The 22874-nt window shown below is 43.3% G+C and overlaps 3 protein-coding genes across 4 annotated transcripts; 1 reads left to right on the top strand and 2 right to left on the bottom strand.

Annotated features, from left to right (window-relative positions):
* On the bottom strand, nt 1-3244 carry LOC120044069 (glycoprotein-N-acetylgalactosamine 3-beta-galactosyltransferase 1-like). The gene is made up of 4 exons (XM_038988657.1): nt 3151-3244; nt 2763-3045; nt 246-660; nt 1-141 (listed from the first exon to the last, which is right to left on the bottom strand). The coding sequence occupies exons 1-4, from the start codon at nt 3242-3244 to the stop codon at nt 1-3; spliced, it is 933 nt and encodes a 310-aa protein (XP_038844585.1).
* Nucleotides 3245-6204: 2960 nt separating this feature from the next.
* LOC120044669 (RUN domain-containing protein 3A-like) lies at nt 6205-19498 on the bottom strand. The gene is made up of 11 exons (XM_038989344.1): nt 19362-19498; nt 10437-10552; nt 9994-10127; nt 9767-9852; nt 9574-9663; nt 9404-9484; nt 9108-9273; nt 7591-7748; nt 7332-7451; nt 6797-6888; nt 6205-6489 (listed from the first exon to the last, which is right to left on the bottom strand). The coding sequence occupies exons 1-11, from the start codon at nt 19466-19468 to the stop codon at nt 6347-6349; spliced, it is 1293 nt and encodes a 430-aa protein (XP_038845272.1). The 5' UTR covers nt 19469-19498; the 3' UTR covers nt 6205-6346.
* A 512-nt stretch (nt 19499-20010) lies between these two features.
* LOC120044667 (E3 ubiquitin-protein ligase RNF113A-like) lies at nt 20011-22850 on the top strand. Of its 2 annotated transcripts, none has more exons than XM_038989343.1 (10): nt 20011-20130; nt 20438-20517; nt 20605-20703; nt 20855-20962; nt 21119-21228; nt 21327-21433; nt 21561-21650; nt 21766-21856; nt 21947-22053; nt 22673-22850. In XM_038989343.1, the coding sequence occupies exons 1-10, from the start codon at nt 20028-20030 to the stop codon at nt 22738-22740; spliced, it is 963 nt and encodes a 320-aa protein (XP_038845271.1). In that variant the 5' UTR covers nt 20011-20027; the 3' UTR covers nt 22741-22850. The 2 variants fall into 2 exon arrangements, with proteins under 2 accessions (XP_038845271.1, XP_038845270.1); XM_038989342.1 differs by having other exon boundaries at nt 21763-21856.
* The last annotated feature ends 24 nt before the right edge of the window (nt 22851-22874 follow it).

Raw genomic sequence — 22874 nt, 5'->3', positions numbered from 1 at the left:
TTATTCCTCTCTGGTCTCACCCAGCTTTGGGCTGTGGCCACCCACTGGACTGAGATGGTACAGGAAGTAATCTAGCATGTACATTCTGACTGGCTCAACGTAATGGAAGGATACAGATGAATTGGAGCAACAGTCTGGACCCTGACAGAGAGGGAGAAAGGAAAAAAACAGATGAGCAGGAAGCTCAATGGCACTGAAGGGAGGTCATTTGATATGTGTTCTACTGAGAGTGTAGACCTACTTACCACTTTGGAAGGGTAATAGTTGTACTGGTGGAACCATTTGGGCAGTATGTCTTCAGTACAGAGAAGTTTACCCAGCCACAGGGGGTGGAAGGTTTCCCTGTGTTGGTGGTCTCTAGAGTCCCCTGCCGGGACTCCCAGCTTCTGGAGGCAGAAGCCCAGCAGTAGGTCCTCTGCAGAGGTGGACTTGGTGCAGGTTCCATGGTGCAGGGCCCTGACGTAGCGTCTCACAGACTCGCGACTCAGTACATAGCCAGCACCACCACTCATGTAGCCTTGATGGACAAAGCGGCGAAAACGTCTGCCCAGATACACAGGCTTGTCTGGGCTGAACCGAGACAGGAGCAGACGCAAGTTTTCCACAATTACATAGGTGTCATCATCAGCTTTGAGGAACCAGTCAGCCTTGTCTAGGTAACTGGAAATGGAGGGAAAGAGGAGGGGTCAAAGACTGAAGGTAGAGTTTGTCTCCTTCACCAGCACATACAAATAGTGCTTTCAGAACACATTCACACCCCTTGACCTTCCCAACATTTTGTTGTGTTACAGCCTGAATTTAGAATGGATTCATTTGAGATTTTGTGTTACTGGCTTACACACAACACCCCATAATGTCGAAGTGGAATTATTTTTTTTAGAAATCTATGACAAGACTTCATAATGGCTGTCTAGCAATGATCAACAATCAACAAAACTTAAAGATCTTTAAAAAAGAATAATGTACAAATATTGTACAATCCAGGTGTACAAAGTTCTTAGAGACTTACCCAGAAAAACTCACAGCTGTAGTCACTGCCAAATATGATTCTAACATGTATCGACTCCGGTGTGTGAATACTCATGTAAACGAGATAATGTTTTTAGAAATGTTTGCAAATTTATGGGACATTGTGTGTCGATGGGTGACCAAAAAAATGTCATCTTTACATAGGTCACCTGCCTGACAGTCTGCCATCAGCCCATCCATCCACATTGCACTACATACATTCAGTGCATTTGGAAAGTATTCAGACCTTCACTTTTTCTTACATCACAGCCTTATTCTAAAATTGATTAAATAGTTTATTTTCTCCATCAATCTACACACAATACTCCATCAAAAACAAAAACAATTTTTATACATTTTTGTAAATGTATAAAATATAAACTGTAATATTACATTTGCATAAGTATTCAGACCTGTTGTTGAAGCACCTTTGGCAGCAATTACAGTCTCGAGTCTTCTTGGGTACAAGCTTGGCACACCTGTATTTGGGGAGTATCTCACCTTCTTCTCTGCAGATCCTCTCAAGCTGTCAGGTTGGATGAGGAGCGTCGCTGCACAGCTATATTCATGTTCGATCAGGTTAAAGCCCAGGATCTGGCTAGGCCACTTAAGAGCATTGAGACTTGTCCCGAAGCCACTCCTGCATTGCATTGGCTGTGTGCTCAGGGCCTTTATCCTGTTGGAAGGTGAACTTTCGCCCCAGTCTGAGGTCCTGAGCGCTCTGGAGCAGGTTTTCATCAAGGATCTCTCTGTACTTTGCTCCGTTCATCTTTCCTTTCCCTCGATACTGACTAGTCTCCCTGTCCCTGCCGCTGAAAAAAATCCCCACAGCATGATGCTTCCATCAGACGTGACGCTTGGCATTCAGGCCAAAGAGTTCAATCTTGGTTTCATCAGACCAGGGAATCTTGTTTTTTCATGGTCTGAGAGTCCTTTAGGTGTCTTTTGGCAAACTTCAAGCGGGCTGTGTGTCTTTTACTGAGGAGTGGCTTCCGTCTGGCCACTCTACCATAAATAACTGATTGGAGTGTTGCAGAGATGGTTGTCATTCTGGAAGATTCTCCCATCTCCACAGTGGAACTCTGTCAGAGTGACCATCGGGTTCTTGGTCACCCCCGATTGCTCAGTTTGGCCAGGCGGCTAGCTCTAGTGAGAGTCTTGGTGGTTACAAACATCTTCCATTGAAGAACGATGGAGGCCACTGTGTTCTTGGGGAACTTCAATGCTGCAAAAATGTTGTGACCCTTTCCCAGATCTGTGCCTCGACACAATCCTATCTCAGAGCTCTACGGACAATTCCTACGAGTTCATAGCTTGGTTTTGCTCTGACATGCACTGTCAACTGTGGGACCTTATATAGACAGGTGTGTGCCTTTCCAAATCATGTCCAATCAATTGAATTTACCACAGGTGGACTCCAATCAAGTTGAAGAAACATCTCAAGGATAATCAATAGAAAGTCTCATAGCAAAGGGTACTTATGTAAATAAGGTGTTTCAGTTTAAGGTATTTGCAAACATTTCTAAAAACCTGTTTTCACTTTGTCATTATAGGATATTGTGTGTATATTTAATTTGATCAATTTTAGAATACAGCTGTAACAGAACAAAATGTGAAAAAATTGAAGGGGTCTGAATACTTTCCAAAATGCACTGTAGATCTCCCATACCACATGGATACTAGACCACCAGAATCATGTCCTCCATCAATGTGAGAGAGATTAGGAGAACATACTGGTGTTGTGGGAGCATTACCCGTCATGCAGTAAGTTGAAAGCGGCCATGGTCTTATTGTACAGGTTGGCCCGTCCCTCCTCTGTTGCCAGAGCCAGCACGGTCCCAGGGAACAGGAGGTCCGGCTTAGAGCTCATGAAGAGCAGTGTGTCACAGCGAGGCCCCCAGGTGTTCACTATGTGTTTAGCTCTGGTCCACAGAGTCTGGGGTGAGGTCAACACCCAGCAGAGCAGTCGACCCGAAGAGGGGGAGGGGTGCAATGGCGAGAGGACTGAGGCATTAGTGGCAACAGCAGAGTGGTGTACTGAGAGAGAGAGAGAGAGAGAGAGAGAGAGAGAGATAGATCATGTGGCTGAGTGTATTAGAGATATTCAGAGAGGTGTATAAAAATACTGTAGCTCCAATTTACCTGAAGGGAGCTCACCCATGAGGCTGCTGGTCCGTGAGGGCAAGAGCACTGTCTCCTGAGAGATCTGATATGCTCTGTAGTAAGCAATGGCCATGAAACAGAGACAGAACCCCAACACAAAGCCAGCACAGAACATAAAATCCAAGAGCCTGGAAGGCTTTGAAGTGGACTTGGACATAATCATCTGCACAAGACAAAATCATATTGTAAAAGTAATGTCTAGGTTTACAAAAAAGAGCATTAGCAGACGAAGTCAATCAAAAACCAATCTGGTTTATAAGAAGTTTCAACAAGGAGACACATCCAGCACAGAAAATGTCTAACTGACATCTTGGAGACTGGCCCTTTATATACTAATCAGACAACACCAAATGTTCTAGTCACAAACATGGGCCTTCAATTGTGTAGGCAATACCACACACACAGAAAAAAACAAAAAACGAAACGTCCCTCGTCTGTCACGAATGTTGAATGCAATTATTGGAACGTACTCTGCTGATTGTCCTGGGTGTTGGTCGTTCAGCTAGTCAGAATATGACAATGACAAAATATCCACAGGAAAGTATTAAACAGACTTCAAAACATGGCTCTGTGTGTTGCAATTAAGATGTGTTTGCCCATGACTGAACACACGAGATGGAAGTACATGCACACATAATACAAGGTATTTACATGGTTTTGTGCATGTGCCAAGTGCTAGAAATTTCTACTTCAGTACCGGTGCGCTAAAAAGTTGGGTAAACAATACTTTCCGATGGATATTTTGTCTCAAATTTCAAACGGCTGAAGGACCAACTGCACAGACAACCAATAGAGTAAGTTCAAATGTAATTTTATTCAACATTCTGGCTTGTAAGGAACATTACCACGATTCTGCAGTGCTTTGCTTCAGACTGTATACCAATAATTGGTATCAAAGTCTGATTTATTAAGCTATGGAAACACCAGCCCAAGAAGCTTGTAGTTAGTCCAAACAGAAGGCATTGACTTGGTCAGCTGCTACAGAATCACAGTGTCATAAATACAATACTACAGTGAATAATAAGTGTGTCCTTGTACATCGTCTGGCATCACCCACTATCAACAGATATGTTATGGATTATTATGATAAGTCTACTGACCATCAACTCACACCTTGAGTGTCACAAACACTGGAAGTCAAGTGTATTACAGAAAGGGAAAATATAAATATGCTAAACATAGTGTTAATCACTCTAAACTAAATATGAACTTTAGTGATCTAAATGTCCCATTACCAACATGCATAGACCTACAAATCAATCCTAAATCTTACATTTGGTTTTACAAAGTTCTATCAAACATACCAACCCTCTGCCTTCCAGAAACAGAACAATGAACTGATGTGACGGTTAATTGGACACCACCCCTGCAGACGCACTGCCCACCAATTGATTGATTGAGGACACATTAGTAAATGGACCACTAGATGGTAATATAGAGAACCTTGGACACATTCAATCCTGGGCCCAGTTTATCAAAAATTATCCTTCTGGATTTCACTTTATGTACAGGATTAAATGCATAGAAATATATTGAATAGAAAGGTATCCACATTCAAGACAATGATTTGTCCATTCTATTTATTCTATTTCTGTGCATTTAATCATATCCGATAGGCAAAATCTGGGCGATGGTCCTGCAGGTTTGCAGCACAATGTACTGAAATCAATTACTTTTTTCTTGGCCCAATAGCTTACTAACACACTTGTCTCAACTAATCAAGGGCTGCTTAAATGGAATCCTTTTGTTAGTAGAAAATCAACATGAGTGTTACAGATGTATACTGTTGAAACCAGTGGAGTAGTTGAGGGTAAACATACTTTAATAATGTTTACGCACTTTGCAGAGAAAAAAATACTCACTGAAAAGGGATTGACATAACAAAAATAAGGCAGTTTATTGCAACTAATAGCATAGGTCATTGAACAAAAATAACCAAATATGCATGTGTAAAAATAACAGAACACTTGATTTATAAAATCAGATTCATCAACAAAATATAAAAAGCAAAGTGACAACAAAACTGTTGATAGACAGACATAACCAATTGCTGCACACATGAACACATACTGAAACAGTAATGTCTGACTACTCAAGCAGGTCAATGATTTGGAGAGTCAGGCCATCCAAAACCCAGTATAATGGAGGAACAATGCCAATATCATTCAGCCACATGCATCAAATACACATCTAGCCACTATGTTAGCAACACTCAATCTGCATCCACTCACAAACACCTAAGAATAGCTGATGTTTTTGTTAGAATTCAGTTCAGCCTTCTCCTCCAAGTGTTCTGACTTAATCGCAAGTGCGTCATTCCAGTTTGTCTGTTATTTTGACAGGCAGGCAAGAGGATAGTATAGGCTGAGGCAGGGCTGGGACAGACTGACACACAGACAGTACAATGATCAGATGTGTCAGGTGCAGAGAAAGAGTTGGATAAGGATATCTAGAGGAGAGGAGAATTTAAATGGATAAATAAATATATACTTTTGGATAGTTTTGTAGCTTTGAATTGAGCTAGTTACATGTGTCCAAAAGGCATTACATACAAGCCAACATTTTGACATAGGAATTCACACACACACAACAGTGAAAGAGCAGGATGGACAGTGTGAGGATATGAGAGAGGGTGTGGGTGAGGGGCACTTTATAACTTTAATTTAATCAACACAAAAATCCAGAAATATTGAAGAGCTTTTTCCCTTCTAATCTTTGCAGACATGAAGCAGTGGGTTGAGTGGAGTTGGTTGAGAAGGGTTTGGTTGAGAAGGGTTTGGTTTAGAAGGGTTTGGTTGAGAAGGGTTTGGTTGAAAAGGGTTTGGTTGAAAAGGGTTTGGTTGAAAAGGGTTTGGTTGAAAAGGGTTTGGTTGAAAAGGGTTTGGTTGAAAGGGGTTTGGTTGAAAAGGGTTTGGTTGAAAAGGGTTTGGTTGAAAAGGGTTTGGTTGAAAAGGGTTTGGTTGAAAAGGGTTTGGTTGAAAAGGGTTTGGTTGAAAGGGGTTTGGTTGAAAGGGGTTTGGTTGAGAAGGGTTTGGTTGGTAACTGTGTTAATAGTGACAGTAGGTAGGTAGATGTTCATGATCTATTGAGTGTCTCCAGGTTGAGGCAGGCGGGTGGGGTTGGTTGGTTTTTGGCTTTGCGCTGGGCAGACAGAGCTCTGTTGGCATGGCGCCCCCTAGCTGGGAGAGAGTGCAGGGCTGGGTTCCATGCTGATGTTGACCAGACACTCACTGGACTTGAGGCTGGACATGGACTTACAGCTGGGGAGAGAGGCCAGAGAGCCACAGAGACCCAGCATAGAAGGGGTGTAGTCTTTTCCTACAGAGGAGAGAATAGACAAAACACAATAAGACTCTGTCCCTAAAGCACACTTTGGCTATCAGCATACCTTAAACACCCACACAAAATACACCATAGACACTGTTAAAACGTGCCTTTGTATGTGTGTGTTTGTGAGGACATGTGGATGCATTCTTCTAAGTGGGTTTCTGTTTCTGTGTGGTTTTGTGTTGGTGCATGTATGACAGTGGGTGACTCGGTTCACATATTTCTGCAGCATCAGTATGCATTGCTGTGCGTCTACAAATGTGTTTGTATAATGTACATTTATCTGTTGAGCACCAACCTGTATCTCCGTTCTGTTGCCCATCTGTCTTCTGGGAATCAGAGTTCAGACTGACGTCAGCTGAGAGCTGCTCCAAACTGTGGAAGCTTCTCCTGAAGGGATGAGTGACATCATGAAATACTGTTACAATAACATCTGTGTAGAAATCGCTTCGACATTTCTTGTTTGCTAAAATTATAAAAGTTTGCCTAATTTTAGTTTGTGACAAAACAAGTAAGTATAGTGTAGAGAATCATTGTACCATCTAAACCGCTGTGAAATATATTTTCCATAACCAAAACCAGCTGTTTGAAGATGCTGTACAAAACCGAAAGTAAAAGATGCAAAAATGAAACTTAAGAATGGGAAGCATAGAAATACCACACATAGAACAGATATGCACTTCTTATACTTCCTTTCAATGATAATGACATGTCTATATCACCCATTTCTATGTGAATTTGGTTGGGTCGCCCAAAAAGTTACATATTGCAGCTTTAAATGTACAGTATCACAAAATCACACACATATACACACACTCATACAGTAGATATACCTGCGGAAGAGCTTGACGTCCCCCTGGTTGTTGTAGCCTCGTATGGAGGGCCACTGGTTGACCAGAGGGATGGACAGATCCTTAGTCAGGAGGGAGGAATCACAGGGGATGAGGGCAGTGCTGGAAGGAACACGCTTGTGATTAACTCTTAACATCATCTGATATGTGATGTACTGCATTTGTGTGTGTCTGTTTAGGATGTTTGTATGTGTCCCCGTCAATGTATACTAGTGTGTGTGGATTTGTATACTGCTCTCACAGTTGTGCCTGCAGCTCCAGTACGATGGACTCCAGCTCCTTTTTCTCCTGCAGGCTCTGGACTCTGAGCTCCTCCAGCCTGGCACTCAGCTTCTTGTTCTCAGTCTCCACGTTCTTCAGCTGGGACTCCCGCAGACGCACCAGCTCCTCCAGGTAGCCCTGCAGCACAGACACAGGCACAGACTTAGACACAAAGTTAGAAGATAGGACTGGAGTGCATACAGATCGACTGTGTTCTGCATACCCCAAAAGTACATAAAGTTATTACTCTATATACAGTGCCTTCGGAAAGTATTCAGACCCCTTGACTTTTTCCACATTTTGTTACGTTACAGCCTGATTCTAAAATGGTTAAAATCAAATAAATTCCTCCTCAATCTACACACAATACACCATATTGACCAATTTTTTTAAATTTAGGCAATCTTAATTACATAAATATTCAGACCCTTTACTACGAAACTCGAAATTGTGCTCAGATGCATTCTGTTTCCATTGATCATCCTTGAGATGTTTCTACAACTTGATTGGTTTCCACTTGTCGTAAATTCAATTGATTGGACATGATTTGGAAAGGCTCACACCTGTCTACATAAGGTTCCACAGTGCAGAGCAAAAACCAAGCCATGAGGTCGAAGGAATTGTCCGTTGAGCTCAGAGACAGGACTGTGTCGAGGCACAGATCTGGGGAAGGGTACCAAAAAATGTCTGCAGCATTAAAGGCCCCCAAAAACACAGTGGCTTCCATCATTCTTAAATTGAAGAAGTTTAGAACCACCAAGACTCTTCCCTGAGCTGCCCGCCCGGCCAAACTGAGCAATCGAGGGAGAAGGGCCTTGGTTATGGAGGTGACCAAGAACCCGATGGTCACTCTGACAGAGCTCTAGAGTTCCTCTGTGAAGATAGGAGAACCTTCCAGAAGGACAACCATCTCTGCAGCACTTTACCAATGGAAGCCACCAGATGGAAGCCACTCCTCAGTAAAAGGCACATGACAGCCTGGAGCTTTTGGATTTTGCCAAAAGTCACCTAAAGTCTCTCAGACCATGAGAAACAAGATTATCTGGTCTGATGAAACCAAGATTGAACTATTTGGCCTGAATGCCAAGCGTTACGTCTGGAGGAAACCTGGCACCATCCCTACGGTGAAGCATGGTGGTGGCAGCATCCTGTTGTGGGTATGTTTTTCAGCAGCAGGGACTGGGAGACTGGTCAGGATTGAGGGAAAGATGAACGGAGCAAAGTACAGAGAGATCCTTGATGAAAACCTGCTACAGAGCGCTCAAGACCTCAGACTGGGATGAAGGTTCACCTTCCAACAGGACAACAACCCTAAGCACACAGCCAAGACAACGCAGGAGTGGCTTCGGGGACAAGTCTTGAAATGTCCTTGAGTGGCCCAGCCAGAGCCTGGACTTGAACACAATGGAACATCTCTGGAGAGACCTGAAAAGCTGGAAGAGATTCTATGCCCTATGTCTTTAGGAATGTAAGGTTATCAGGGGGTCAAAAGGTCACCTTCTGGGCGTACACGATCTTAAACCTCTGCTCCATCTTGCGACACTTGTTCCTCCAGCTCTCCTCGTCGGTGACCAGGGGGATGTAGGGGTGTTCTTGGACACTTTCGTCACTGGCACTGCTGTCCACACTGCACCGGTCATCCTCATCACTCAGGTAGTCATAGCTGTAAGCAGGGGACATATAGCAGGGGAGTTACACACCTTTACACACTGCTTATAGTCATTTGTATGGCTATGACTAAGCTACTGACTAGTATGACATATATTCGCAAAGTGGGCATGTGGTTGTCTCACCTCTGAGTGAACTTCAGGTAAGGTGTGAAGTCAATCACTGCAGGGGACTTCCCATCCAGCGCCTCCCCCTTCAAGCAAAAACTGGACAGAGAAAGAATTGTGAACTTTAAGATAACAATGTAACAAATAATAATGCTATGATTCTGCAGGCCTGAGTAATGCTGCCTCACCTGAAGTCTATGGCACTGAGGCCAATGAGCATGCCTGTCAGAACAGTGGCCTCCTCTCTCAGTATGATGGCTCCGTCATCATAGAACCTCCTGCAGTGCAAAGCCTTATGATTAGTTATGTTTTGCATGTTGTTTCTAAGGTAGCTTGGTAGTTAATAGGCAAGATGGGATACTATTTTGTGGTATATCTGACCTGGTTGTCCGTGTGTCCCTCAGGGCTGTGGCCACATACTCAGACAGACGCTTCTCCATCAGCGCCACACGGATCCATGCCCGACCCTGCAGGAAACAATGGAAGGAGAGAAAGAGAAAAAGAGAGAAAGAGGTGGGTCAGTGGGAACGAGAGCGTGAGTGCCAGCTAAGGGATTTTTTACTTTGAAGCTCTGGTGACACACACACAGAGATGATCCCCGTCCTTGCCTTGGCTCGTGAGGTGCTGATGTTCTCAATGTTTTCGATGCTGGCGATGCAGTTATTCTGCACCTTGCTGCACGCCAGCCGGATGTAGTCCCAGAAACTTCGCTGGCCATCTGAGATGAACCAGCTTCCTGGACCTGGTCCAAAGATAAAACACTGACAATGACTCCCATCTCCTACAACAGCCAACAGTGTCCCTGTCGCTCAACGCACCACAGCAGATTGGCTTTGCATCCAGCACTTTAGCTCAGTCAAAACAGATGGGCATGCCATGAGCTCATGTAAAAATCATTACATTTGCCTATTATATGTGTGACATTATCCATATTATGTGAATAGGTAAATAGTAACATTTGAAACTAGGGTAAGCCTTGAGGCTTCCGTATCCTGAATTAGAAGACCGAGAGACTGATGGACACTTCCATGTCCTGTACCTGCCATGTTACCTTTGAAGCGGTGGCTGAGGATGTGTTCCAAGATTGCAGCAAAGTTGACAAACTCCTCGGACGAGTCATCGATGGGCTCGGCTGTGTACTTTTCCAGGAGTGTCTTCACCGAGAATCTAAAAGAGAGGAGAAGAGATAGACAGAGGAATGAGAAACAAACAAGATAACTACGTACGTATTTGTGAAACTATTATATATGCAATAAAAATGCAAGTAGCAAAGAGGTACAGTATGTTGAAAGTAAAGAAATCATGTAAAAAAACAACAGTAGAAGCAGACAGGCAGAGACAAATATACTACTGTACTTGACTTGTGCTAAACAATAGCTGAGAGGAGTTCTTTGGGAGCAATGCCATCGAATGAATCTGAGGTCACCCCCAATTGTCTTGCGTGCAACACAATGTCCCCCTTCAGATGCTCCGCAAAGTGTCCGTGACAACAACACAATTAACCCCCTTGTCTCAACCAATGGCAGATGACACGGTTGTCGGCGTGGCAGCCTTTGTTCAGTATGGGCTCCCAGGTCCTGTCCGTCCCTTGGTCTGATCCCTGTAAGGAACCAGCCGGCATCAGAGTATGACCAAATACGACCCCCCCCCTACCCTCTCTATACACGGTGGTCCGATCTATTTAGGACAGCTGTAGTCACTGATTTAGTTTGGTTGATGACCTCAAGATTTCACTGCACATCCCACTGAGAGCTAAGCGCTAGAGGCTATGCTGTGCCTGCTGAGTGTAAGCTAAGAGAGAGTCCAGGCACAGACTAGGGCTGACTGCCTCTTGTTCCATGGGAAACACTAGCATCACCGAGGGCAAGACTGCCCTGGCAGTGGGAAAAACTTCCATAGCCAGGGGCAAGACCACGGTCGCGATGGGCAACACCTCCGTCTCCAGAGGAGTGACCACCACCTCCATGGGGGACTCCACCATCAGTAGGGAGAAGACCACAGTAGCTCTTGGCCGAGCTAGTTTCACCAGGGGAACCACCACCACCTCCTTCCGGAAGGCTCTGATGCCAAAGCGCAGGACCACCTAGAATAAATGGACAGGAGCTCAGACGCCAGGGCCAAGACTCCCAAATCAACCAGGACATCACAAAAAGACTTGACTGAAGAGGAGGAGTGGAAAGTCACCTTCCTGTCCAGCAAGACTAGCTTCACTAAGGGCAGGATCTTGATTCTGAAGACTAAGTATGCCATCTCCTGGGGCAAGTCCTCTGTCTCTTGGAGCAGAACCACCGTTACCCTGGGAAAGATCACTGTGACCATGGGAAAGACCTCCGTGACACGAGACCAGACCACCAGCTCTCTGACCACTCTCACCTTCACCCATGGAGAGAAGTCTGTGTCTGTGGTCAAATCCAGCCTCACTAGGGGCAGACAAACTACACGGAACATCTACTGGGATTTCCACCTGTGATTATTGTATACGGTTACACTCAAAACAGAGGGACTTTTATCTGCTCAGTTTCAGCAGGTCAGTAGTAGCTTAAATCATGTCCATTTGTAATAAATTATTCCATGTGTCTAATCAATGTGCAGCATTCTGCAGCTCGAGTGTCAATGAAGCATTCATGTTTTCAAAGAAAAACACTTAGCATGTCTTTCAAAATGAATCCCACATGATGAGAGTATTGTTAGGATGTGTTACAGATCTAACAGGCTTGAAATCAGATATTCAGATGTGTGACAGAGGAGATGAGGTTGGTGGTGTGTTGGCAGGAGGACACAGCTGTGTGTGGTGTATGTGGAGACACTGGACAGAGCATGTGTCATCATCAGTGTGCTGTTCAACAGAGAACCTCAACGGTAATTCCCTGAAGCAAAAATACAGTTTAAATGTCCCCATGTGTTATAAAACAACAATTGGATGCTGATTAAATTGGTCTGTTTCAAGGTTGAACGCATTACAATAACTATGCTATGTTCAGATTATAAGGACAGTCTTAAACTAGGAAATGCGTCTGTCATAACGGATTGATTGACGTAACCTGATGCTTATAAAATAACTGCTTCAACACTGCTTGGCTTGATTTTGTTTGTTTGCAAATTTGACTTATTATATAACATACAAGTAGTAGGAAACATATATGTACTGTCCTGAAGTGGAATAATGAATTATTTTCATACTAAAGGACAAGGACCATAGACAAATGCAATATAAGATTATCTGATCATCTCTAAATGGAATAAACAATTTTACGGACAGACACTTGGAAAAATCCTAAGAGCCACACCCATATTGGAGACTGAAGCCAAGAGGCACATTGCACATTTGAGAAGAGCGGTCATAGGCCATTGATGGAAAACATGAACTTACGTCAACATCCTTGCCTATATAATAATGTCTTACATTATATGTTTCATGATGCACATGTTCCATACAGCTTCACACAGAACCAAGGATTTACAATCAGGGGATATAGGCAACAATGCCGCAGGATCAAGTGATGTCACCACATATTGTCCTCTGGGCAACAATGTCTCCTTCAGCCTCGTCGTGGTGGTGATGGGACAATCGTTCCACTGTACCAAGCCCTCAGATAGGCTACAGCCACCTACGGCTGCCTCTGTCCATTCACAGGGACACATGGGTGGTATGTGGCCTTCCAGAGCCCACGTCTATAAGCTCAACGAAGGCATTATGTGACACGGGGGTAGCACTATCCACGCTTAGCATTCTGGTCTACTCTGGACTCTTGTTACTGTTACTATCACACCCAAGCTTTACTGAGCGGGGTGTGCTGCATGAGCGTGCAATGTGTCGCGCCGAGTGAACCCCAAAATCCACCACCTCAGCAGGGTCAGGAATTCAACCTTCTTCTCAATGGGCAACACCAGCATCACCGAGGGGAAGACGGCCCTCTCCCTGGGAAACACCATTATCAAGAGGGGCAAGACCAAGCTCACTGTGGGCAACTCGTCTATCACCAGGGGCAAGAAGACCACTTCTCTGGGCGCCTCCACCATCGCCAGTGCCAAGACCAAGCTCACTATGGGCAATGCATCCTTCAGCAGGGGCACCACCACCACCTCGTTTCGAAAAGCCTTTTTCGCCAAACGCAAGACCCTCTAGATGAGAGGGGACATCATTGGGTGGAGGGACTGGTGGCTAACTCAACAAAACGTAAAGACAACATACAACAACACCATCACAGGGGACACAAGGACATCACCGCAACATCTACACAGGCTATATCTAAACTGACTTCTAAAACACTGGATTATTTTGCTTTGGACCATTTTACTTTTTCGATCAAACAGGAATTTATCAAGGAAACAGGTCAGTGGTTTTAGAATTCTTAGATGTGTTCTACTCTACCCATGATTCCAGGTGAGTCTTTGAGTTATGTGTTGTGCAGAAGTCAATGTCTGTTGTACATGTTATTGTTAGACACCCTATTCAGTTGCCTAGAACAAAACTTTGAGAACATTTGGCCTGCTACATTGTTGCAATATTCTATGACAATTAGGCACTTTAGGTATTTCTGCAGTCCTGATATGTCAAGGAAATCCATAGTTAGCAAGATGGTCATCTCTGATTATCAGTAAAATCACTTTATGTGATTACATCAGAATCTAATACTGTGGTTGAATGATTAGAAATTGATCATGTATGCCTTAAATGCTAATGGATTGAGTGCCACAGTACGATATACTTGGTACGATTTGTCACTGAAAAACAACTGCCCAGCCTTAAAACAAACATCTTTTGTGCCCCCTCTCACTCCTCTTGGATCTCAGCCAAACCCACTCTCAGCTCTCTTCAAACGTCCTCTTGTTACCTTTCCTACTGTACTTACGTTCAGTTGTGCTCAATTTACAATACAATTTAGGATCAAGGTTCTCTAATTTGTCCAAAATTATCTCAGAAGATTAGGATTGACAGCTCTCAATCACAATTTTATCTCTTCCCCACTTTGTCTGACTAACTCTCTTCCTCATCGCCCCCCTCCCCTCTCCCTCTCCAGTCTTGGCCTAACCAGCAGGATCAGCTGACACTGGAGGATTCCTCCCTGGCCACGGCCATGTGAAGTGAACACTGTCTGTCTGATGGTGTGTTTCAGATTCTCTACTGGGTGTGTGCGCACCTGGAGGATCCCTCCCATAGGGGAGATGAGCTCAGCCAGGGGAGGAGATGCAAGCCCTGTGTCTATGCGCCATGCAATATCATGGGAGGAGATAGTATTAATTGACTTATTTGCTCTGACGGAGAGATTACAAACGTTATGACCAAAATAATGTGTCACATCAAGCAATATCGATAGATGGAAGGGTGTGCCTCACATCTCAGTGAAGTGAATGTGAAGGGAATGAGGAGCCAGGCAGGGTGTCTCATGGCCAGTGTATGTGCATTTGGAGGAGTAGAAAAATAGAGGTGCTGGGCTGGGAAGAACTGAAGGCATAATTCATAATAATGAACATGATGAGGGGATGTGATATGAAGGATATAGTATGTCACAGAGACAGTAGATATGGTAATAGAAGAGGAGGTAGGTGGGGAAAGGTTCAAGTGATATCTGAACTTGTATAATAGTGTATATATACTAATGTTAAGTGTTTGGTCCTGCTGGTAACGTTCACATTGCAATGCCAATGAACCTTGCTTATGTTTAGTAAGGCAGAGGTCATTTGTGCAATAATATGCTAGAAATATGTGAAAACAAGAGGATAATTAGGCTGAAAAGAACACCAATATTACGATCCTCATTTGTTATTCTAGGATGGCAGGCTCCGAGTGCTGCTTTAATGTGCACAATGAACAATGGGACAGCAACTTCTGAGTGGATGAGAAGGGTTTTTATGAGGAAAAAAGTAGAGCAGTTGAACCCTGAGAGAGAGAGAGAGAGGGGTGAAGAGTGGGACCATTTGTGGTGCTTTGCCATTGTTTAACACAAGAAAGGACACACTCAGAGTGAAGAACCATACTGTACAGTCCCTCACAGAACCCACATTCAAGTTTCAAAGTACTTTACAATCGTTGTGAAGCTGGTTCCACTTTATATGTCCTCCTCAGGATATTACAACAGAGACAGTAATGGAACATTCTCCCCAGCCACACCCAAAACAATTGAAGGCTTCAACATTCAAAATATGACTTGCTCTTTCTTCTCTTCTCATCCACTTTTATTTACAGGGAGCAAGGGTGCAATAGGGTAGGACCGCCAAATCTTTAACTATCTTATTTATGTTGTTTTCTTAGGTTCAACGTGTTGGCACCAACAGTGTTCATCCAGTCATGGACCTCGTCATGAGAGCTCTTAGGCCAGAATATGCAACAAAGTAATATATCAACTGGCCTGTAACAAGATTCCCTAGTGATAGCTGTTTCTCCTGGTTTGGCCTCTTTTCAATAAGGTAAAAATAGCAGCTATTGGTACAGTCCGTTTCTCTCAGATGAACCAAGTACAGATGACGCTCTGGTCCCGCCATGTTTTAAAAACATATGTAGCCCATAGCAACAGCTATACTGTTATGTAAGACTTTTCTTTTATGCTTGACATTTTATTATTATTCTGGCCGTGGTAAATACTTATAAATGAAAGCCAGCTTAAGGCATGAGTGGTATCTCCTTCAAAAGTTATTTTTTTCTCAGGACTTGAAAAGTTCATGGTGCCAAGTTCCAACGGAGACTTCTTCAGTCATTTTCAAACACACATCAAATTAGTACATGAATAGATGACTTTTCCACTTGGAGACTACCAGCTGGACCATACTGTATATCTATGACCTCTGCTGACTTAACTATTGACCTAAGACCTTTGACCCAGGGAAGCAACAATAGTTCCCTGTGATGTTGAGAGTATTTCCAGATTTCCGTCACTGTACTGTCTATTGCTGTGCATGGAAATCTCTGTCATCAAAATAAGTTCAGTCGATGAAACATGATGTAATGGGGAGGTCACTTTGACACATCAGATCACTGCATTTTAGAAGTCACTATATCTTGGCTTTGGTGTCGAAAACAGGGCCAACCCATGAGATGTGCCATCACAGAGTAGGCCTACTAGTATTACTGAGCCCTACTATATCAGTATAGCACTAAAACAACCATGTTAATGACTTGGAGGAAGAGCTTTGAATGGGAGTGTGATGCCAGTTTGGCAAAATCCATTATTATCCCTGATGACAAATTGACATGGGGATGAAGCACTGGGTCCAGCATTTCACCAAGGGTCAATGACACAGTAAACGGATTCAAATTCAGTAATCAAGAACAACTGGGTATGATAATAGAACATTCACAAATAGGCCTCAAGACAAGGATTTACTTCCAAAAAATGAAAAATAGGAAATCCAAACATGTTAATCTATGTGTGTCGATCTCTGGTAAATGTGTATGTTGTGATAGTGGAGGAAATGTTTTGTATTCAAATTGAATATATACACGTGCATTAGTGTTAGAAGAAGGATCATGCTTGGGCTGGTGTGCTAACTGAACACTAATTTGGGCTTCGTTGGGAGGGATGGCTAATGATCTGAAGATAACTGTGTCCATATCAGTCAAACCTTTTTCATGACTCCCTCCATTACTCTTGGCATTAGTCTGGAGCACAGATCCACCCTCTATTCTTTGCCCCAAGGCTGCCCTGCTCTGCCCTGCTGGTAGCCCTGCCTACACAATGAGACACACACAACATCAGCCTGACTATGCATAGCCAGAGGTCCTGAGGTCACAAACATTCACAACCTTTGTCAACTTGATCACCACCTGGGACAAGGGCTGTCATTGGCTGACACATGGAAGTGGTACACGTCTGTCTGGCAGGAAAAGAGGCCTCTATGACTTACAGCCCATCTTAGACTGCACAATACAAAAGGTAGACTTGACATCGACACAGATGCTTTCAGATATTCAAAGCCTGGGGAATACATGTATTACCCTTGCATTAAACTTAATTCATAGCTCTCATTGAAAAGTAATTCATGTCTTTCCCAGTAGAGAAAACTGTACGATTAGCATTACTGATGAAAAACTGTTGTGAACATTTTTTGTTTTGGTTTGTGTCCTGTGCCTGTGTCTTTAAATGTCTTGGATTAAATGTTCTTGGCACGGTCAGTGTCTGAAAAATGACCGAACTGCAACAAATGTCTCTTTGTTCTCTCGCTAATCCTTCTTGGAGTCTGAAGTCTGTGTCTTTGAAAACATTATTTATTTTTGGTCATGATCTATGTCTGTTCTATTACACTATGTTCCACTAAATGCAAACAGAACCCTTGACAGAGAGGTGCTGTAATAAAAAGTGCTTGATCGTGTTCCTGGAGTTTTCATTTGTCTCTTTATTCTTCTATCCAAGCAGCAAACAAACACTAAACTCAACATGTCATATCATGAGGATGTTGCCAATGTCGATGTCATGGGATTGGAAGGATGACAAGATATCCATGATTAGTAACAATGTCATGAACCATATAAGCCTACCAACACTACACATAGAATGCGTAACTCATTTTCTGCTCATTTCTTTGTCTAGAAATTATTTAGTGAGAGCACCAGGAGCTTGAGTGATGTCAATCCCGTTGGTCCTCTGTAGAACAATGCCTCCCTCAGGAGATAAAATGTTGTGTCCCTGACAGCAAGACAATAGGTCTCCTGGCCGCTCAGTGACAGCACACACTGGACACATACATGCCTCGTCTGATAGGTTCACGTCTCATCATGAGGGTGCCCACAGATAATATATTCACATTGCTAACATACAAGCTACAAGCCACAGACCCACACGTTTCTGAGGCAACAATCCAGTTGCTGTTCCTACTGGAGCTCCTTATATGAAGACAGGGATATAAACCATGATGACTCAGACGGACATGAGGACACACAGTGAAGAGGAAGCTTACAGTATAGATGCATAAGGACAAAGAGATAAGACACATTGGGTATTTCGCAAAAACACATATGCACTCTTGAAATAATTGTGAATATATATATATACAATTGAATATAGTATTATATTAATTTACATGACAAATGTTTATCATCATGAAGTATTCACATGAATGATGCCTTTACAAATAGGAATATTCTAGGATGGAGCACTGATGATACATTAGCCTACATTGGGTAAAACATAACTTCTCCTTCACCAAGTTATCAAATAGCATTCCCATGACAACCAGACACAGGGGTATGACTGCTATGCAAGTATATTATCAGCTGTAGGTATCAGTTACTCTGGTATAGATGAGCTGGCAAAAATGTTGTATGCCTATACTTTTTTCTGAGAACTCTCTCAGGCCACCGGGTGAAATTCCTCTGGGTGTTTTTAGTGCATAAGGAGTACAGCACAGCAGCATTCAATGACCATAATAAACATCCGATTTCACTGTGATGTCATTATCTTGGAGCAGCATTTCTATAAGCGGTAAATCATGTCCTCGTTTCAAGAAGGTTGTCGTCATTGCTACATCACCGACCTGGGCAATTCTGGTGGACCAATGCCCTCTCAAACATAGGCCTCACACACCCCATTTAATCCACTTTCCTTTCAAATAGGCCGACATAGCGGCGGAGACAGCGGGGTGTCCACCAAGGTGAAACCGCATATGTGGCTGTTTATTTATAAGGCGATCTGATTCTCTCTCACCGTTATTTACCAAGATTTTTTTTTTAAACATAAAACGTTTATCCATTTAAATTTCCCCAAGTAGTCTAATGTATAGGCTCCCACATTGCCCATAGCTGTGAAATATGTTGCCTTTTGTTTTTCTTTTCGTTTTCTTATGAGAATGTATGTTTGGGAACAAACAACACAGGACACAGAGCTGGCACTAACACTTAACTATTGCAGCCGCAAATTATTCGAACGCTTAAAGCATTGTAGCCTAAGACATTACACATTTATTTCCATGCATGCATTAACTAATATGTGTGGTTAACACATGACGTGCCAACCACACGAAACCTCTGCTCCCTTGTGTTTACCTGCATACGGTGATGAGATTTTTTCGCTCTACGCCGACGCTCCGAGAAGATGCCTTTTTCGATGTCAAACCCATAGCCATTGCTTTTCGGACACAGCCGGATTCCATTCAGCCGCGGTACGGAGCCTTCCGGTAGCCCAGCACCACCAAGACCCCTCCCTCCGCAGGCCTATGCCATATATTCCGGTGTCCTCAGTTCTCCGCGAGAAGCTGATGCTTAATTAGTGGGCTCTACGTTGACGCACAACGATGGAGTTGTGTAGGGTCGAGTTGTGCAGGGTGAATAGACAGAGAGTATAATTAAAATACCCTCTGCATCAAGATACCCAATGCACATACGTTGATTTAGCCTACATAAAATATCCCATCATTGAATAATCCTACATTTTATCATAATGTGCTTTGCGGTTTTATAACACTATAGAAAATGACTGACTATATAGGATATTATTTAGTTGCGCCACAACATATCTACAAATAATATGTAATAAAACAATTAGAAATTGGCATGAAATAAATGCTAATGTAGTCTACTTAATTGTATATGTTGTGCTGTAGGTAATTGGCCACAAGGTGGAATACTGTGCCAAATGATTGTGTGACTCCTCTACACTAGAGGTCACTCTAAAATCGTTACGTCACCATTTTTTTGTAAACAGAATGAAAGATGGCAGAGTCAGGGGAACCCAAGGCAACCTGTACTTTTCTATTTAAAAAATCTACCAAAAAATGCAACGCTCGGAAGAGAAAAGCCAGTGACAGCGACAAAGGTGAGCTACCGTGTTTAAGTCCAGCTCAGTGTTGTTTCAAAAGCTAACCAAAAAACTGCATTGTGCATGAAAACAATGGCTATTAGTAATAGTCCTCGAGCTAGCTATAGTAGCTAACTAACCTAGTTAGCTAACATTTGAAGTTTATTTAGTAAGGCATAAAGATTGGGCTAAGTAAAAACAAAACTACTGCCAACTATAAAACACCCAAGCCATGGAAATGATTGTGCAAGTGGCCGAGTACTGTAAACACGGAAATGTCCCACTCACATGCTGATGCTTGCCTCATTGGCTCCTCCATTGTCAGATGGCAACAGTGACGAAGACAAGAATGCCGTCGTCAGAAAAGAAAAAAAGACGGGTTCAGCAAACCCTATGATTCAAAGGGTAACGTCCCATGACTGACTACAAACGAATCAGTCTTTATACGAAACATTTTTTATAGTGTGAAATCATTATTCTCTTCCCCCCCAGACAAAAAAAGTAGAGAGAGAGGAGGTGTCATCTGCTGAAAGTGACGAGGAGAAAGAAAGAAAGAAAGTCACTGTCGCTTACAAGTCCACACGGTCAGCGGTGAGTAATTTTGAAAAAGACATCTCCTCTACCCATTAATCTATTAATTAATTCACCTATTAACAATGTTTTGTATTTATATTCTACCTACCCCTTTATTGCTCAGCCCCATATAAAGCTATCAATCTCGTCCTCCCTTCGCTGTGTTTAGAAACCAGAGGGGCCAGATGACATGGGAGCAACTGCAATCTATGAGCTGGACACAGCAAAGGACAATGATGCTCAGGCCATCTTTGAGAGGAGTCAAAAGATCCAGGAGGCAAGACATCTGTCTCTTGTTGGAGGAACTTTGTTTCCTTCGTGTATCTACATCTTAGTATTGTATCATTTGCATTCTTCCCCCAGTTTTATTGTAAATTGGGACAGCGTTGGTCCGCAAATGCTTAATAAGGGTCTCTATCCTCTCCCTCACCAGGAGCTGACCGGTAAAGAGGATGATAAGATCTACAGAGGAATGAACAACTACAAAAAGCACATTAAGCCCAAAGACTCCACCATGGGAAATGCATCCTCTGGCATGGTCAGGTGTGGATGCATGTTATGTGACAGAGTAAAGTTGAAATGTCTTGGGGAAAGTTTTAATAGTTTTTGCATCATCAGTGTTTTCTCTTTTCTTTTGTCAGGAAGGGCCCAATCCGGGCCCCAGAGCACCTGAGGGCCACAGTGAGGTGGGACTACCAGCCAGACATCTGTAAGGACTACAAAGAGACTGGCTTCTGTGGCTTTGGAGGTGAGTGGGACTTTGCTGGAAGGTTGCCTCCACCAATGTCGAGCTTTGCACAGGTCCTCTTCCAACTTGAATTAATCATCTGTGGAAGTCTCTGAAAGTCTCCTTTGTGTTTCTTTTCCCCTCTTAGACAGCTGCAAGTTCCTCCATGACCGCTCAGACTACAAACATGGCTGGCAGATTGAGAGGGAGCTGGACGAGGGGCGCTATGGGGCCAACGGTGAGTTCACAACAGGGGAGAAACACAGGGCTGTGTAGATTTAAGATTCATCAGATTAGAGAGTTGATGTGTGTGTGATACAACTGCTCAGTAATGTGTGGTCTGTATGTAGATGATGAGAACTACGAGGTGAGCAGTGACGAGGAGGACATGCCCTTCAAATGCTTCATCTGCCGAGAGTCCTTTAAGAACCCCGTCATCACCAAGTAAGACATTGCTCCTTAAGAACTCCTTCACCATTAATTGTGTGGAGAGAAACTTCCAGCTAATCAAACCACTCGTCTTCTCTCCCGCAGGTGTCGGCACTACTTCTGTGAGACCTGTGCTCTTCAGCACTACCGCAAGTCCCAGCGCTGCTATGTGTGTAATGTCCAGACCAACGGCGTCTTCAACCCAGCTAAAGGTGAGGATAATGCATCTCAATTACCATGGTCAGCGTAGTGGTATGGCATGTACATTAGGTAATGGCCTTGGATGGTCCACCAAAGCATCACTTTGCGCTAAGAAAACAAAACTAAAGCTACAGTAGTTTGTTGTTGACCATGGAGCTTATGTTGCCTGACTCCAAGATGAATTCCTCCTCTGCTCTATCATTTGCTACATACTTCAGTCTGAGACCGCAATCATTGAAGTCGTTTGTGGTGACTTTAAAATGAGTGGTGTTGTACAAAACAAGGTCATCAGCAATTGGATAATCTATAACCAGAGTACCAATGACACATTTTCTAAATGTTGCTTTACCCACGTGTGTTCTGGCCCAACCATAGGTTTCTGGGACCAATCAGACGGTCTAGAATGTATTTCCATTCTAGAAATCTTAGGGGAGGTACTCGGCTCCAGAAACTCATGTTCAGTGGCATTTGGCCGGAGCAAGGAGTTTTGGTAGACAGGCAAGAACTTATGCACATCGGGTAAAGGACTAGTCTATAGTCAGTCAAATAGAAAAAGCTCACTGCTCGAATATTCAGGCCTGTGGTGTTATTGAGCTCCAGGCAGTAGCCCTAAGTGTTTTCTCTCTACAGAGCTGGCAGCCAAGATCGCCAAACACCAAGCCATGCTAGACCAGCCACCCTCTGATGAAGAAGATTAGCAACCTACTGTAAATACAGTACCTGTCCAATTTCATCAGTGTCTGTCTCCGTGTTGTTTCATTGGGTCAATGTCAAGCCTTCCCGAAATAAAACTTGATTTTTAAATAGTTATTGACTGATTACTTACAATACA

Source organism: Salvelinus namaycush, chromosome 3 (assembly GCF_016432855.1).
Source record: "Salvelinus namaycush isolate Seneca chromosome 3, SaNama_1.0, whole genome shotgun sequence".
In the NCBI taxonomy this organism is placed as follows: domain Eukaryota; kingdom Metazoa; phylum Chordata; class Actinopteri; order Salmoniformes; family Salmonidae; genus Salvelinus; species Salvelinus namaycush.
This window is presented reverse-complemented; position numbering and strand designations above follow the sequence as displayed.

What these genes read in the sequence shown, in the direction of transcription:
- LOC120044069 (XM_038988657.1), bottom strand. Translation starts at nt 3,244, where the DNA reads ATGGCCATTGCTTACTACAGAGCATATCAGATCTCTCAGGAGACAGTG. An exon ending in TTCAACTTACTGCATGACGG is followed by an intron (nt 661 to 2,762) that starts GTAATGCTCCCA and finishes CTCCATTTCCAG; the next exon opens with TTACCTAGACAAGGCTGACT. An exon ending in ACTATTACCCTTCCAAAGTG is followed by an intron (nt 142 to 245) that starts GTAAGTAGGTCT and finishes CCTCTCTGTCAG; the next exon opens with GGTCCAGACTGTTGCTCCAA.
- LOC120044669 (XM_038989344.1), bottom strand. Translation starts at nt 19,468, where the DNA reads ATGGAATCCGGCTGTGTCCGAAAAGCAATGGCTATGGGTTTGACATCG. An exon ending in CCTCAGCCACCGCTTCAAAG is followed by an intron (nt 10,128 to 10,436) that starts GTAACATGGCAG and finishes TCTTTGGACCAG; the next exon opens with GTCCAGGAAGCTGGTTCATC. An exon ending in GCAACAGAACGGAGATACAG is followed by an intron (nt 6,490 to 6,796) that starts GTTGGTGCTCAA and finishes TCTCCTCTGTAG; the next exon opens with GAAAAGACTACACCCCTTCT.
- LOC120044667 (XM_038989342.1), top strand. Translation starts at nt 20,028, where the DNA reads ATGGCAGAGTCAGGGGAACCCAAGGCAACCTGTACTTTTCTATTTAAA. An exon ending in ACAAGTCCACACGGTCAGCG is followed by an intron (nt 20,704 to 20,854) that starts GTGAGTAATTTT and finishes CGCTGTGTTTAG; the next exon opens with AAACCAGAGGGGCCAGATGA. An exon ending in GGAGTCAAAAGATCCAGGAG is followed by an intron (nt 20,963 to 21,118) that starts GCAAGACATCTG and finishes CTCCCTCACCAG; the next exon opens with GAGCTGACCGGTAAAGAGGA.